Source organism: Oryzias melastigma, linkage group LG21 (assembly GCF_002922805.2).
Source record: "Oryzias melastigma strain HK-1 linkage group LG21, ASM292280v2, whole genome shotgun sequence".
NCBI classification, from domain to species: domain Eukaryota; kingdom Metazoa; phylum Chordata; class Actinopteri; order Beloniformes; family Adrianichthyidae; genus Oryzias; species Oryzias melastigma.
The window spans coordinates 20,051,370-20,068,018 of NC_050532.1; the positions used below are offsets into that span (position 1 = coordinate 20,051,370).

General features: G+C 35.5%; 2 protein-coding genes across 2 annotated transcripts in view; one reads left to right on the forward strand and one right to left on the reverse strand.

Annotated features, from left to right (window-relative positions):
- Positions 1-15,189, reverse strand: part of hs6st3b (heparan sulfate 6-O-sulfotransferase 3b) — a 92,034-nt gene extending 76,845 nt beyond the window's left edge. Inside the window, exon 1 of the mRNA XM_024287278.2 lies at positions 14,077-15,189. Coding sequence (XP_024143046.1) covers positions 14,077-14,621 — 545 coding nt within the window. The 5' untranslated portion in view covers positions 14,622-15,189. The remainder of the gene's footprint in view (positions 1-14,076) is intronic.
- A 760-nt stretch (positions 15,190-15,949) lies between these two features.
- The window catches only part of uggt2 (UDP-glucose glycoprotein glucosyltransferase 2), a gene marked incomplete in the record, with an annotated part of 41,685 nt that continues 40,985 nt past the window's right edge, over positions 15,950-16,649 (forward strand). The window contains 1 exon segment of the mRNA XM_024286665.2: positions 15,950-16,557. Coding sequence (XP_024142433.1) covers positions 16,430-16,557 — 128 coding nt within the window.

The window sequence follows — 16,649 nt, forward strand, 5'->3', positions numbered from 1 at the left end:
TCTGTGATGATGATGAAAATGTTGATAGTTTTTAAAGAAAAACACTTTTTTGGGCAAAAAATTGTTTGACCGCAATGCATTGTGGTCTATATTGGCTAATGTAGTGAGCATCGATGCGGGCTAGTTTTTCTCAAAGACTTCTGATAGTTTTCTAGGGCACTCGATTTTGGAATAATACAAATAAATACAAACATTTAACAACATTTCAACAACCGATGCTGAAAATGTGGATGGTTTATTCAAAAATGACATTTGAACACATCTTTTGTTCAAAATTGTTCTCCCTCAATGCATTGTGGTCTATATTTGCGATGCACGCTAGTTTTCGCCAAAGACTTCTAGGAAATTTGTAGTGCACTTGATTTTGGAATTAGATTAGGACAGCACTAGAACATGGCGAACGCACTATATAGTACAAGGTTTATACTACTATTATATACTACAAGGTTTATTTATGACTCCACTTTGTCCTGTTGATGAAAATGTTGTTTATTAAAAAATTACATTTAAAGACTTTAAAAAAAAAAAATTCGAAAAAATTGTTCGACTCTAATGCATTGTGGTCTATATTTGCCAAAATAGTGAGCACTGATATGCATTGGTCTTTATAAGACTTCTGGGAAATTTCTAGGTCACTTTATCTTGGAATTGTATATTCAGACAGCACTGTAAAACTGCAAATGCACGATAGTGAGTAGTGAATCACTTCAGACATACACAATGTCTTAAAAAACGACACAAGCTTTTTTATTTTTGTTAAAAACTGCATAATCATAGTTAAAATACCACTGGGAACAATTTCACAATAGAAAAATGTATATAGTTGGAGCGGGACTTACAATTAAATAAATGTAAAGCGCTTCATACAACCAGTCAAAGGGAGTTTGGGTTTAAAAAAGGTTGTCCTTTATGTTAAATTTAGAACTTTAGTTTCTCAGTTAGAGGGGAAAAAAGCACAAAGTTAATTGTCCCTGTGATAATAGAAGCGTTTCAGCGGCCCAGCCACGAAATAGGCCTTTTGGGCACATTAAACACAGAATCTCTAAATCACTGCACATGCTGACTCAGCACTCTGATAACTACATTTAGCCAGATCCATTCTGGGCTTCTTTGCTATTTCTTTTTTTTTTTTTTTCACACCGGATCAGTCGTTGATCAGCATGAACTCACAAGCTGACCGAACTTACAGACTTTACTTCCATCATTCTGGATCCAAATTACACAAAGTTTGGAAACAAATATGGAACATTATCTCTTAATTCTTAAAAAAAAAAAAAAATCAGCAGGAAACTGTCACAGAATACCAAACGAGTGGCTGGAATATTCCAGGCACAGTACACCATGCTTCCATGATATTGCTAAAAAAGCACAATTTCAACCGTTTTTATGACATTACAGGAACTGAACGAGACATTTAGACGTTCATATATGCCAGACCAGCAAATATTTGACTACTGCACCGATGTGCAAGCATTTGGCAAGCCTTCCCCGGTTTCCATTACTCTTTGGCAAGCCTTAACTGGTTTTAAAGTTGCTTAAAAAGTCAGACTTGATGAATTTGCAGAAATCAACTCTACTTTGCAGGTAAAAATACGAAACAGGTCTGGATTTGGAAAGTAAAAAAAAAAATCTATTTCATGAATTTCCCACTTAATAGATTTAATATGTCCTTTTTTTCAAACTTGGGTGTATATATATATATATATATATATATATATGAAAAGAGCAGTCAATGTGTAGCATAATACAGGTTTGTACTCTGCTTTCTTCTTCCCTTTTTTAATATAACACATGCAGGCACAGGTAATGTGATTCTCTGGCCCATAATGCAACACAGTTTGATGTATCTCTGTGCTTCCTTTAATCTATGTGCACCTGATGATTTCGAGTGTCTCACCTCTACCTTTGGTGCATAGCACAAAGAAAGAATCAAATTTACACTAAAGTATTTATTTATGACATTCTGAAGCAGGGAGGCAACTCTATGAGCTACTGCTGCTGTTGTGGAGGAATCAGATGCAGGAAAGCACAGTAACCATAGTGGTTCAGTAATCGAGAACTAAAAGTTTTTGATAAAGTGTTTTAAGTGTGTCTCGTGATTCAAAAAATACAATTAATTAGGTCTGTTTTAATTTTTGACTGTTAGATTTATGAATTTCTGGCTAAGAAGCACCACAAACATTATTTTATTTTATTTTATTTCATTGCTGACATTACACTATCTACCACTAGATTTGGCTCATCGAGATGTGACACAGGAAGTCTTTTATTTTGAAAGGAAGTCTTGTGAAACTGTATTAAAGGCTATAAACTTTCATATTTTTGGGGAAAACTTAATTTTCTTTAAAAATATGTTTTATTTATGCAAAAACATAATATTTTATTTATATTTCTCATAAAAATAACAATATCATGAATTTTCTTATTTACCTCAAGTATGTGTGGCTCTTACTGGGTTGTGGTCAGTGAGAAATTGACCCAAAGCGCTCTTTTGGTGTTAAAGGTCTCAGACCCCTGAAATAGTAGAACATTTTACAAACAATTTTAATGTGAAAGAAAGCAACAAAAAGATATTTCTTTGCTTATTTGGGGTTAATTAATAATTAATATGATTCAGCTGTGCTGATTGCAAACCATGACCAGGTGAGAACAAAAGACAGGCAAGAAAATAAAAAAATAAAAAAACTCCAACTAGAATTAAAATTAGTAGTCAACCCTGAAATAATTCAAAACCTGGGTAACTTTTATTCACCCAGAAAATTTAATTTTGTTTGGAAATGACACAAACGTCTCCCAGAAAGACGATGCAGAAGAGGAACATCAGCTTTTGAAGAGACTGTGACAAGTACAGACAGACGTTTGCCAGAGGTATGAATAATTTGGGGGTATGTAAAACCAAGCAAACAGTTGATTCCCATCTAAAACGTGATTTTGGTTTAAAATTGTCATGAAAATCAAGTTACAGTAGGATCGAAATATAGGAGACCAGAAAAAGATTTACCGAAATGGACTATTTTACCAAAGGCTGATGTTAATTGCTTGTATGTATGAGAACCAGCACAAAAAAGGATGTACTGAGTAATGCATGAGGCCAAAATTGCTGCATTGTTCGCATGTATGTTTACCCAAACCCTGCCTTTATTATGTGCGAATAGTGACTTCCTTGAAAAAAAAAAAGTGAAAAAAAAGCATGGTAGACCAAAACGCAGATTAATTAAGTTTTGACCAGAAACTAACAAAACAAAAAGAAACTCTAAAGACCTGATCTCCAAACCAGGAATAGTTCTTCCTGTGGCACAAACGTAATGGCCACCTTGGGGTTGCATATCTCAGTACAGAGAAAAGATGTTTGTGGCACCTGATGTTTTGTTTTTTATTGTCAACGCTTTAGGCTGTTTCCTGCAGAGCTTTATGGGAGAAAAACTTCAAGCTGTGGGTTTGGTCAGTCTGGGTGGTCTGTCACAACCCCAAACCTTTTCTCATATAATCTTTAAAAAATCAGTCAGTACAGAGATGTGTTTTGAGTTTTATCTTTTATTTTTTTATATATAAAAAAAGGTAAACAATGAAATGAAATTACTGGAAATGCTATAAATCCTAAACTATCTTTGCAGAAGCATTATTTTGAAATGATCGTAGAGATGGGTTACGTTATCAAATAAATGCAACAATTTAATTTACATTTCTAAGATTATAATTGGAGGTGATTTAAAAATAAATTACATTTTCTTATTTTTGAATATTTTTCACATTTTTTTTATTTTTTTGTTCAAAAATTAGCTTTTCCAGTTATAATAAATTGAAAGAACAATAACATTAAAAAATCCTAATAATTTGTAACACTAAACTTTAAACAGAAAATCACAAACTGTTACATTAAAGTAAATACATAAACAGAAACAAAAACATTACAACATAATAAACACTTGAAAGTTAATTAAAACTTATTTTGAAAGTCTCCTTTTCTGTAATTTTCCAAATAAATCCTGAAAAGTTATTTAATATTAGTTAGAAAAGTTAGTTAATGTTATTTAATTAAAGAAAATGTTTTCAAAATGTATTGATTCTGGTAAAAAAAAAAAAGTCATGAAAACATGTTTACCTCAGTAACCCCATTGAATTTGATTTCCTCAGACTGTGAACATGTGTTTGACATATGCAACATCGTCTGCAGAAATAACATTTAATTATCAGACCAACTGGCCTTCCAGCAATGACAACTTTGACTAATGACACAAGAAAAGCAATATCCGCACGCTGGAAGTCTAAGTCTTGCAAGGGCACGCTATGCTTCATATATAATAAACATCCCATCAATTTGATGAACACTTTTCCGCCTAGCACTGAGGATATGACCGGAACTGTAAATCTACTCATCTTTCCTTATTTAAGCTGATCTGTGTCCGGGGTGTGTTCAGCCTCGGAGCAGATCTGAACCTTCACCTTGTTCACTGAGCGTGTAAAGAGCTGGTAATACGCCGTCGTACAAATTAACTTTTTATTTAAGGAAATATTTGTAAAGTAAAAAATTGTGGAGTATGTTATGTGTGGTTAGTGCACAGATTGTCCTCTTTTTCCTTTAAGGTTTGATATGGGGGCAGAAATAAAATAAAATAAGAATTTAAAGAATTTAATTATTTTCTTTTATGTTGTGTGTTGAATATGTTCATGTTCTGCTCTTCAAATAAACAGAACAGAGTCTTGAAAGCACTATAAACAAAATGTTCATGAAGGCTTTTTTTTGCAAGGAGGTTGTTAAAAAAATTTTAGATTGGAATAAAGATAAAAAGTTGTCATATATGTAATTTCTAAAATCTGATTGTATATTTGAATTAAATAGTATACTAACACAAATGTTCTTGGGGAAAAATACATCTAAAGAGTAAAGTTCTAAACATCATTAGTCAAAACATGAACTTTTGCCGAAGACATTGCTTGGAAAGGTGTTCTTGTTTATAAATCCATATTCTATCTGATATTTATGAAAATGAACCATCGTTTGATCAAAGAAAAACACCCATGTCCTCTCTTCATTCTTTGAAGAATAAAACATTTCTTTCCAACCTTTTTCTTCTCAGAAAGCTTGATGCCTCCACCTTCAATTATTCTGCAGTTTATTAAAAATTGAATCTACAGAAATAAATAATAGCGATAGAAGTGAGTCACTTATATGTTTTCTTCAACTTTAAAAAATAAATACGATTCTCATTATTTCATGTTTTATTTAGAACAAGACATCATCATGTAGAGCAGTATCTTGGGTTTTATAGTTCGTTTTGTTTTTTTTCTTTTCACTTCTTAGTCGTTAACTGAACATATTAGTTGAATAATAGACCTGCTAATGCTTTTGTTGTGATTCAGTGTGATTGCTGTGTGATTAGTTGGAGTTAGTGACGTTAAAAATATATGTTTTTAATAGAAATAGAATAGGGTGTACTCTGAAGCACAGAGGTTTACATTTAAATGTAAGTAATGACTTGTTGTTTTAGCATAGCTTTTTAAAGTTACAAAACCACTGTTGTTATGTACTTTCAAGCGGTAGCAGCTCCACGCTGACTTAGCTGACCGGCGACTATTGATGATGTCATCGAGTGGGAGTGCCGTCCGGATTTGAAGGCTATGTTTGATTTCCCACCCTAATTCTTAAATACTAAAAACTATATAGTGCCTTGTATTTTAAAAGCAATTCGAACACCATGCTCACTATTTTTCTTTGTTTTTCTAAACGCCGGATGTGACATCACCGATTTCATGAAGTAAATTTCTAATCAATACAAACATTTCACAAAATTTATTGATGAGTCAGCTGTGTTCTAATGATGAAAATCTGGATGGTTTATTTAAAAAATTACATTTCAATACGTTTTTTTTCCACAAAAATTGTTTAACTGCAATGCATTGTGGTCTATATTTGCTAATCTAGTGACCATTGATGCATGCTAGTTTTTCACAAAGACTTTCTAGTACACTTGATTTTGGAATTAGTAGATTCCGACAGGACTACAAAATGGCGAAGGCACTATATAGTGCTCTATGTAGTGTTTCATAACTGTTGTATTGGTAGGGAGAAGCGATGGGGTAGGGGAGGAATTCAGATTTAGCCAAAGTGCTCCAGGTGCATTACATGGATGTATTATTAAAAGACCCAATGAAAATCCTGTCTTTGGTGTTTTAACATGTTCTTAGAGAAGATTAAACTTAATTTCTTTATTTAAATCTTTGTGAATCTGGAGTAGACAAAAAAAAGGTTGTTGGGTAAAAGCTTGAAACCACAAGTTCCCTCCTCCGCTCTGTTCTAATGCACATACTTGTAGACAAATAGATCCATGTAAGTCTTTGTTTTCCCCGGGCATCTGGCTCCAAACTATACAGCTGGATGGCTCCGATATTGTTTGAAGTTGTTGTAGTGATAATGTTTAGGGCTGTGAGGGTCTGTAAGCTAGCAGGAGAGTGCGTACACAAAGGGATCATGGGGAATGAGGGAAGGCTTACTCCACACCAACAGTCCCGCCCACAATTTAGAGGTGAATTTCTACTGAACTCCTGCAGAAACTATGTCCTAGAACACCTATCAAAGTCAAATATCTGGCCCTTCAGATCATTTTATGTAATAATTATTAATGGGCTGATGTGATCTTGCTTACATACTGACACAACGTTATGATTATGTAGAGTGAGAGATCAGTTAGAACATTTGTCAAAGTCAAGGCCCGGGGGCCGGATCCGGCCCTCCGGGTAATTATATCCGGCCCTCCAGATCATTTTATGTTATTAACAGTCCCAACGAAACACATAACAAGAAAATGTAACGATTTGATTTTATTGTTATTTGCAGGCTTTGTTTGTTTGGTTCAGTAGCATGTTCATACTTGGATAATTTTAACAGGATCTATTTAATGAAGGTCAAAATCTTTTGGGTTATTTATAAGTGTAATTTTTCATTTAAAATGACGTAAAAGTAAAGCAATGTGAGTTTTGTTTCCTTTTACATGTAGTTTATTTCTAATTTGTGAAATTTTGAAAAAATATATTTTTATAGAGAGTAAAATTTTGAAAGTTATTTAAGGTTGAAGTTGATTTATTCTGGAATAATATTCCTGCCTGTTTTTATTCATAGTTATGTTAAAAAGTTAGATTTTTAAAGTTTAAAAAATGTAGTCGTTCAATAAATGTTTATCCTGTTCATCCTGTGACCTAAAGTGTGTTTTGGATTTTGGGCTCCTGTGCGATTGAGTTTGACACTCCTGTCCAAGAATACAGGTTTCTAGATTTTTGCTAAAAACAGATGATTATAATTATTATAATTTAAAAAAAAACAAAAACACCAAGAACGCTTTTACAATAGATCAAAAAATGATTGGAGGGGTACTTGAAGCCAGAGAGCAACTATTTTGTTGCTTGTGCTTCAGCTAAAGACTCTTCAGCAGCTTTCATCCAATGACAGAAAGCCAAGCTGTTCTGGGAAGCCATCGTAAACGCCTGCTCTGACATTTGAAAAACTCCCGACTTCTTTACTGTCCTCACCTCACTAAGCGCCGTTTGTCGTGCGTCTCCCTCCGTCTCCCTCTCAGGCTTGTCTGAATGAAGAGCGAGGGACATTAGCGGAATAGTGACCACTGTCTGGATGAGGAAAGGCCGCTGCTTTGGCAGATTAATGAAGCCATTAGCGTCGCAAATCTCAAGTCTGAAAAGGGTTTTAGTCGCAGCAGAACTACACTCATGATTGGTTTCTCTGTACTTCGGAGCTCAACATCTATTATGCATAACCAACAAGGAAACTGCTAATGCAGGTTGTATAATTAATTGATTAAAACTGCAGCATAAGCATAAAATTACTGAGGCTGCACGAGGAAACAAGGACTAAATAGGCAAACATGAGCAGGATGTCTTAAAAGGACGGCATTTACTTAAGTGATTTAAACTTAGTGGATATTTATGATAAAATATGACTCAGGATATTTTTCTGCAGACTGTGAAAGTAGAAAATCGTGTTTTAACTATTTTGTTTTTTCAAACTTGACTTAAATTTTTTAAAACTATAATTTGACACTTCCTCCACAAAATAAGAAATTATCAAAGTAAAGATATTAGCTTGAAAATATTTTATACAGAGTTTCATATCCACTTTTTAAAAAATTTCTAGAAAGTTTAATTTTACTTGGAAAAGTACGAGCGTCTATTAAGCATTGTTTAAAATTCTTTACACAAAAATAATCCTATATAAAATGCAGTGAACTATGGGATTTTCTATATGGTAGAAGAAGATGAAGATGGCCCTGAAGAACAAAAAAAAAAAGAAAGACTAGAACAAACAAAGATATCAGGACGAAAGCCTCAAGCAAGAAAAGCAGAACCAGTTGTTTCTAAAGGATGTAAATGTTTCATGGAAAACAAAAAAAAACATGATGGGCAGATGAAGCCCTACGACTGAGGCTTTTTGGATGAGAGACACAAAAAAATAAAAATAAGATTTAAAAAAAACACAAAGGTTAATGCTGCCAAAATGAATTGACTGATAAAATGATCTATAAAACAATTGACAGGTTAGACGGAAACCAAATTATTCATAAACTGCAATCCTTTCACAATCTAGAAGACTTTCTTCTTATAAAACAAAACTTACTTGTGCTGTTTATCAAGTAACCACTAGGTGCTCAACACAGAACCGAGTCAGTTAGTATTTACTCAAATGTTTAAAATATTCTCTTTATAGCAGACATACACATTCTTACAGGCTGGGTTTTAAAAAAAACATAGTGATTGTATATTTATGGGAACCGTGCTGGAGCAGGTCATGGTCAAGTTACCTCATTATTTCTTTTATAATATAATGCAACATTGTGAAAAAAGTAAAGTTAAAGCCACAGACTACAGAACTACTGATTTAAAAAAAATAGAAAACAGTTTTGATTATCTTTCTTCATCAAATCATTTCTAGAGTCACAGATATCCACTAAATCGTGCTTGTTAGTTCTGTCTTTTTGGCTGGTTTAGTGGCAGAATTTTGTACCAATATAACAGCTAAATGTTCAACTGATTTTACATTTTTTTATCTGTTCAGAATAATCACATTGAAAGAATCCTTGGGAGATCTTTGTTTAAAGTTTGTATTTTTCTGCATATGGAAGCATTTCCAAAAACATGATTTACAGGCTATATGAGAGTTTACCTTAACTGTTAATTGTATACAGTGTAAATAATGTGTAAATAGAACCTTTTTCTGGAAAGAAACATTTTTTTCTCATTGTACGCTAATCATTTTATTTAAATTAGGTAATTTCCCATTTAGTTCAAGCAAAACAAGATGCTTTTTTTTCTTTGTCTGTATGAGAATTAATATACTCTAATTTACTTAAAATAAATTATACAATAATATATGATAACAATAGTTATTTTTTATTTGTTTCATATTTTGTCTACAGTTAAGCTAAAGCAGATGTGCAAAAAAGTAAATGTACTTCCCTTTAAAATCTTAAAATGCAATTTCAAATTATCCAAAATAACTTATTATTTTTGAATTTTTTAATTCAAAATTGGATTTCTATATATATTGTTTTTTCACATTTATATTTATTACTGATTATCAAAAAAAGCTTCACTCCATAGTTTTAATATAGAAATTAGTGTTCAGGGAAACACTGGAGATGGAGGGCTACTCCTGCATTTCGTAGTTTTTCTTTTAAGCAGCAGCTAAGAACCGTCTGCACTCGGAAAGCTTCATCTGCAGCTACTCACACACAGAACCAGAGATGTAGATTGCTTGACATGAATCACTGAGTAAATGTGAAAAAAAAAAGTTGAGCCTGTCAGCTTAGGGGATTAGTAGTTCCACCCAAACCTCACAAGAACCTCTGAGAAAATAGGAGTAAAATAAAAAAATGTAAAGATAAAGAACTTTAAAAATGGTTGTGTAGATTTTGTTAAATTAATAAATTTGCACATATTTTACATTTTTGAAATAAAGTGTTTAATCTTTGAAACCTTATCATTTCTGTTCTGATATGTGGACATTAAAGCCACAACAGCAGAACCGAAAGTTAGTCCTGTCACCAGTTTATAAACCGGTTGACTCCTTAAGGTGCAGCTTCTAAATCAGTTTCAATTCCAACTAAACTAACTATTAATTGAAAATATTATTATTTATTTGTATATCAATTCAAAACCCAACTTTGGTTCATCATTTTCACATAAAAAGTGAAATAAAATGAGAAACATAAATAAAATGATACATTCTTACATTAAAAAATTATGTATAATGTATTGCCTTAAAGCAATATAAAAAGCATTTTAAAGGATAGTTGATTCACAGCTTTAATAAATCAACATACATTTTTAAATTAAACATTATTTTTATATCATTTCATTGACATTTCTCCTAACTCCGCCTTATGTCAGTGTTATTTCTGCTCTTTTCTGTGTCCGCTGCACAACAGTGAAAACTTTTTTTTATAAAATTTAACACTAATTACATAAGCTTTTTTTATTTTAAAGGGAATCGGGGGCGGAGCTACAGGGGACAAGGGGGGGGCAGGAGCGAAAAGCTCCTCCCCCTCAGTTTTTGAGTCAATATTAGTACCAATATTGACAAAGACTAAGCATTTTTTTAAAGAAGCTTCTGTGATCATTGCAAAAATAACAAATGCATTTTTTTTTTTTTAATTAACACAGGATCTGAATTCTTCCCCTACGGTAGAGGTCTGCACCCTGAGGCTCCAGAGCCCCTTGTGGCTGTATTACCCCTCCGTAGTGGCTCAGTGGTTGAAATAAAATACAATAATAGTATTTTTTTTAAACGTAATAGTACAGTAAGTTTATAAATTTATGGCTGAGGTGCACCCAGAGTAAGAAAAACTAGGTTTTTACATCCCTGCTGACGTTAGATGGCCTTGTTTGCTCAACACTTTGACCAGAATGCATAGATTTTAAGCAAAAGTCACCAAAGACCTGAGGTATAACAAGAGAAAATGTCAATAGTGTGTTCAGTTGTTTGAAACCTTTCTTAGAGGTGCATTAGCTGCACAGGGAGCCTTTTAATTTGAAAGAAATTCATACAAACTTCTGTCAAAAGTAAAAAATAATATCACATTGTGATAAATCTCTTTATATTTTTTGTTTTATTCAAGCCAAAAAACAGATTTTTATTGTAAAAGTGCTAATGCAAAGCAGTATCAAATTCTCCTAAAGGGTAGAGTGAGACTTGGCGGCTCTGGCTGTACCAGTAAGAAACGGACCCAGGTGGATCTTTTACTGCTAAAAGTGGAGGACCCCTCCCCTACGGCTTCTCATTGCCTCTCTAACTGTAGGGGCATTTGGAGAGGTAGTGGTGTCCGAAATTGTTTTATAAAGGGTAATGTTTTGCTTTTGCATGACTTTTTAACGTTATAAAAGGGAGGAATTTGGAAGTCTTCTGCCCCCCATATAAAATGTTCTAGCTCTGCCACTGAAAGGAAGTAACAAACATCTGTCTGACTGATGCAGTCTACAATTGTCCAGGTTTTTGAAGACATTATTTCCTTCGGCGGTCTTTAACAGGAGTATAAAATCCAACTGAATCTCTGCCCCATGTTGCTGTTTTTCAGTGTCACAATGATTTTGTCCATGAATGATTTCAGACTAGAAAGTTGGACATTGAACATGCATCAAACGGACATCCAAAGAGCTTCTGAAACCACCTCAACGGACTCCACTGGATCAACTTTAGAGGTGCTGTATGCTTTTTCCAGAAAGCCCCTGCAGAGAGCCCCCGTGCCTGCTCCACTTCTCCCCTGACTGACAGCGCACTCCGGTGCAGCCGCACAGTTCGACACACGCAGTGATCCAGCCTGACACGCATGACCTTTCCAGGGCCACACGGCTGGCTCACCATGCGGCACACCAGGCTCGACTGAAAAGGCCACACAGGTGATGCCATCGCAGCCCTGCAAGGCCTCTCCTTACTACCACCTCAGGACCTCTCAAGTTGTAACTTTGGAAAGACAATCTGAAAGACTGCAAGCTGCAAAACAAAGCTTGGCATTTCAATTTCACTGCTTTAGACTACTACATTTCTGATACCTTTTATTTGCACTTTTACCTTATCAATATTTTAATAAAGGCATTCCTTAAACACGAGATAATTAAGAAGATGACATTTGCATAACACTTTCAGTCATTTCACTGAGTAGATGTGCTTCATAAAGACGCTGCCTTGAGAGAGCACGTCTAGTTTAATGACATGTCTGCCAACAGTCTTTGTCGTGGAAGTGTAATCTCAGAAAGGATGCAGCAGGAGCCACTAAAGGACGAACATCCAGAGGATTGTAAGTGCAGAGCAGGCGCTGCAGCTGTGAAATGAAGAGCTGTCGCATCCAGTGAGCACTTTCCTAAGTAAAGAAAACACTTGGCACAGCAGAAATAAATCATGTGCTTGTGTATTTTGCTGAATGATTGTATTTTTTTTATAGAAGGGAGAAGGGCATTCTCTGCAGTTCAGAAATCCAGCTTAGGTGTTGGTCAGTTCTTTTGGTCTTTCATGCATGCCCTGAAAAAGTGGCTTTTTAAATGGATTTTTTTCAGTCACAAACCTGAACTGTGATGTGATTATAAAATGTGCATAGTAGGAATCATGAACAAAATTCACAGCAAACTGCTGGTGCAGCCATCGCATTGACTTGAAACGTGTGCTTAAATAAAGAGAAATATCTGTCAAAAACAAAATTAAAACATGAAATTAAGCATTCTAAGCTCGAATGCAAAGTCAGTTTTTCTAAAAAGTGAGAAAATGTTTATGTAATGGTCATAAAACCCTTATCTCACAAAAGAAAAGTTGGAAAAAAATGCAGAAAATGTTAAATATTTCAACAATTTAAATTCAATACTCATGCTGGAGGGATTTTTTTAATTTGTAACCACGGTAACACAGAAACAAGTGAATTTAAGTAAAATATCCTGCAGACTTAAGTACTTTAAATGCAAAATACCAGAATTTGATAGGTTTTGCAACTCTGAAACTACATGAAGAGGTTTTATTCTTCCATTGTGACTCTTTTGGCCACTGGTTGTTGCCACCAGTTCAATCACAATCAAGAAATTGTAATTCTTAGAAAGTGCTGGGGGCTGAATAATATTGATTTCATGACAGGTCCCTGGAAATTTTAACATGAGCCACATTTTGCCCACAGGCAAGACTTTGGACATTCCTTTCTTAAACTACCAAGTCAATATGCTACAGCACATTATGTATTTTATTTTGAAAGGAACTTGTATATGCTGCTGCCAAAATACAGTAAAAACTAGAAGACTTTTATGATTTAATTATTGTAAATGTTTACAAACTACATTCAGGGGCGGAGCTACGGGGAGAGAGGGAACCCTCCCCACTTGCCCCCCAATTTTTGAGCCAATATAAATATTGATAACGATTAGGAATTTATCCATACATGTGCCTTTAAGCATAATAAATAAAGAAAATAACACTAAACTGACATTAAATTAAATTAAGCCAAATTAACAGTTCATTAAAAGAAAATGAAAAAATCTTCTACCCTCCTTCCACCCCCTCAATTATCTAGCTCCGCCACTGGCTATACATTTAAAAGAATGGCTTAAGTATAAAGAAAGTATGAAGAGAAAATAGACTCTCTCTGATTTGTGCGTGCGTAATTCTTGATTTGTGCGTAAATTAGGATATGTGCGTAATTTTTAAAGATTTGAATGTGTAATTAGTTTCAAGCTGTTGTGACTTTAATTTGAGCATGTGTAAATTGTATTTTGTCTTTTTTTTGCTAAATGTTGTAATTGTTTTACTTATGCACAAAACGTATTATATGAGTTACAAATCAAGAATTGCGCACGCACAAATCCAAAGTTATGCACAAATCAAGAATTACGCACGCACAGATCCTAGTTTACGCACAAATGAAGATTTACGCACACACAAATCAGAGTGAGTCTATTTTCTCTCCTCAGTAAAGTAGTTTTTTAAATAAATAAAATACTCTTATTTTGATTTAAAACCACCAAGCAGGCTTTTAATGTGAAACTGACCTTAGGGGTCTCGCTGGGGCCCCGAGACACCCTCACTCAACACATTCATACCTTTTCTTCCTCTGGGCCTCCTTCTTGTCCATAACGACCGGGACACAGTTAGTCAGCTCGGTCCAGTCCGCGTGCAGCCCGCAGCTCCAGCCGGTGGAGAACCGGGAGAAGAGCCAGCTCTCCTTCTTGCCCGGCCGGTGGCAGGTGCATTTCTTCTGACCCGGCTTGCAGTCGCACGGCTGCTCCAAGCGAATATTCCTCACCAGGTGTCTCCCGAAAGTCGTCCCGCCTGTCTTCTGGATGTGCAGAAACACGATCACGTCGTCCCCTCGGATGTTGAACTCCACATGGCGGTCGAGGTCCCTCTCGGTGAAGTTGAATTTGGAGGGTATTCTCGGAGGCGCGTCCTCCTCCAGGTCCTGATCTCGGTAGAAGTCGTCGGTGTCCTGGTACGGGGATGGGAGCAGGCTCACTCCGCGGAATTTCTCCTCCGTCTTAAAGTGGCACGAATTGCTGCCCGCAGGACAAATGTACTGGTACCCGATCATAACAAAGAGGACTGCCAAGATGGGAACCCAAACGAGCTTGTTGGATCTATCATCCATTATCTCAGCCAAGTGTCTTCATTCCATTACCGGGAATAATTGGCTGCTTTCCCTGATCAATATCCTTCCAAGCATCAGACAGATTAAAGGTGCTTTTTACCTGAATGCCACATGTTGAGCATCCTTCCAAAGAGCGCACGCGGTCTGCTAAGCTTTCAAAAGTCACGGCGTTTAAATGTTTTGCTGTCCAACTTCTGCAGCCGGTGAGGAGCTGCGTCAGTCCCGACGACTTCCATGCTTCAAGTTTAACAGCGAAGCGATGATGAGGAGAAGAGAGTGTCTTTGGAGTTTCTGTGCGCTCATATTCGAGCGCCGATCCTGTGGAGACTGAAAAGATGGTCAGTTTACCAGCTTACTTCGTCTCGGAGTGATGAACTCGGTCCTCCGGTGGCGGCGGCAGCAGCAGCAGCAGCAGCAGCATCCTCTGCAGGCGCAGACGCTCTGACTCTGTGCTGCATGGAGCAGAGCTCTGAGAGGATGCTGCATCCCAGGCATACAGTCTATATGATCCCAGCCGACAAAGACGCCTTCTGCTGTGGCCGTGGATGTACTGAAAGAACCATTCTGTCCAAAAATATTTTTTAACAGAACACTAAATGAGAAAAGAAAAAAAAAAAAATGAGTATGAATGAAATTTTATAAATTACATTATTTTATTACAGTTTGGATGACTAATATGCCTCTAAAAGCCAAAATGAACAATTTATAGCTTATAAAAACCGCAAGTAACATCAAAGAGTTAACATTTTAATTGTAAAAATTCTTTAAGCATTTTTTTAGCCCTGAAATCACTAAATTTGCCTAAAATTAAACGTTCCATACCAGGTAGCAACACTGATTTACAAAAAACTATCTTAATTTCACTATTGTACACATTTACAAATATATTTAATATATAAATAGCTTTTACGCATAGGTTTCCACACATATAAACTCTTTCCAACAGCTTCCTTTAGCCTCCTGTGTAGTTAACAACGAATACATCTTAAAAAGTATTTTTATTTAGAATTTGCTGTTATTATTTTCTATTTTCAGTCTGTAGGAAGTGTCACTAGGTCACTGCCTGACATATAAAAAAACCTCAACTGCATTCAAAGGGCTCAGATTTAGGGAAAAGCTTTTGAACATCAGCGGTTGTTCATTTAGCTGCCTGCTACAATGCCTGAAAAAAATGCTCTTCATAATTTTGTCTTATATCCTCGCACAACCTTTATTTCTATTTGTATAAATGTAAAAAACATGGAGAATCTTACAAAAATAATTTGATGAATTTTAGTAACTTTTTTCAAATATTTACATCCGACATGAATAACGGTCCGCGCAAGACACCCCAATTTGGTCTGTGCATAGAAACTCGCTAGCCGCTAGCTTTGTTCATGTTCTGCTGCTGTGAAATCATCAATTCTTCGCATTTTCTTATGGAAGCGGTTCGGCATCACATGTGGGGTAGAAAAATGTGTTTGATAGTGAAAATAGCAAAAGTTAAATATATTTTATCTTCTCAATGACACGTTTATGTCTGTGTAGTACACCGCTATGTGTAATGTCACTATAGATGTTCTACTGTACCGTTATCCCTCTTGACAGAGCTCACTTCAGATATACAGTTTAAGTAACTTTAGCGCTTTAACAACTCTTCGTGTCTTAAGTGGTGGCTTTATTGCGAACTGTTTAACTCCTACTGCCGTTTGATAAAAGTTTAAATGATGGTTAATTTGCGTCTAGAAACGTGGTGATGTGTTTGAGTACGTGGCAGTGACTGACACCTCTGGTAAAAGCTACGGACTTTAGTTTTCTCTACTGTAACAATGAAGTACGCTGTACTGCTGACCCTGCTGCTGCTGCTGAATGTGCATCAAGTAAAATCAGCATCTAAAGGCGTCACTGCCAGCCTGAAAGCCAAGTGGAACATGACCCCCTTCCTTCTGGAGACAAGGTACAGTTCTGTTTCTGCAGCATGGATGCTCATGACAACACCAGCACGGTAGCGCGGTTAAGTTAGTTTCATATTCGACATTCGTCAGACAT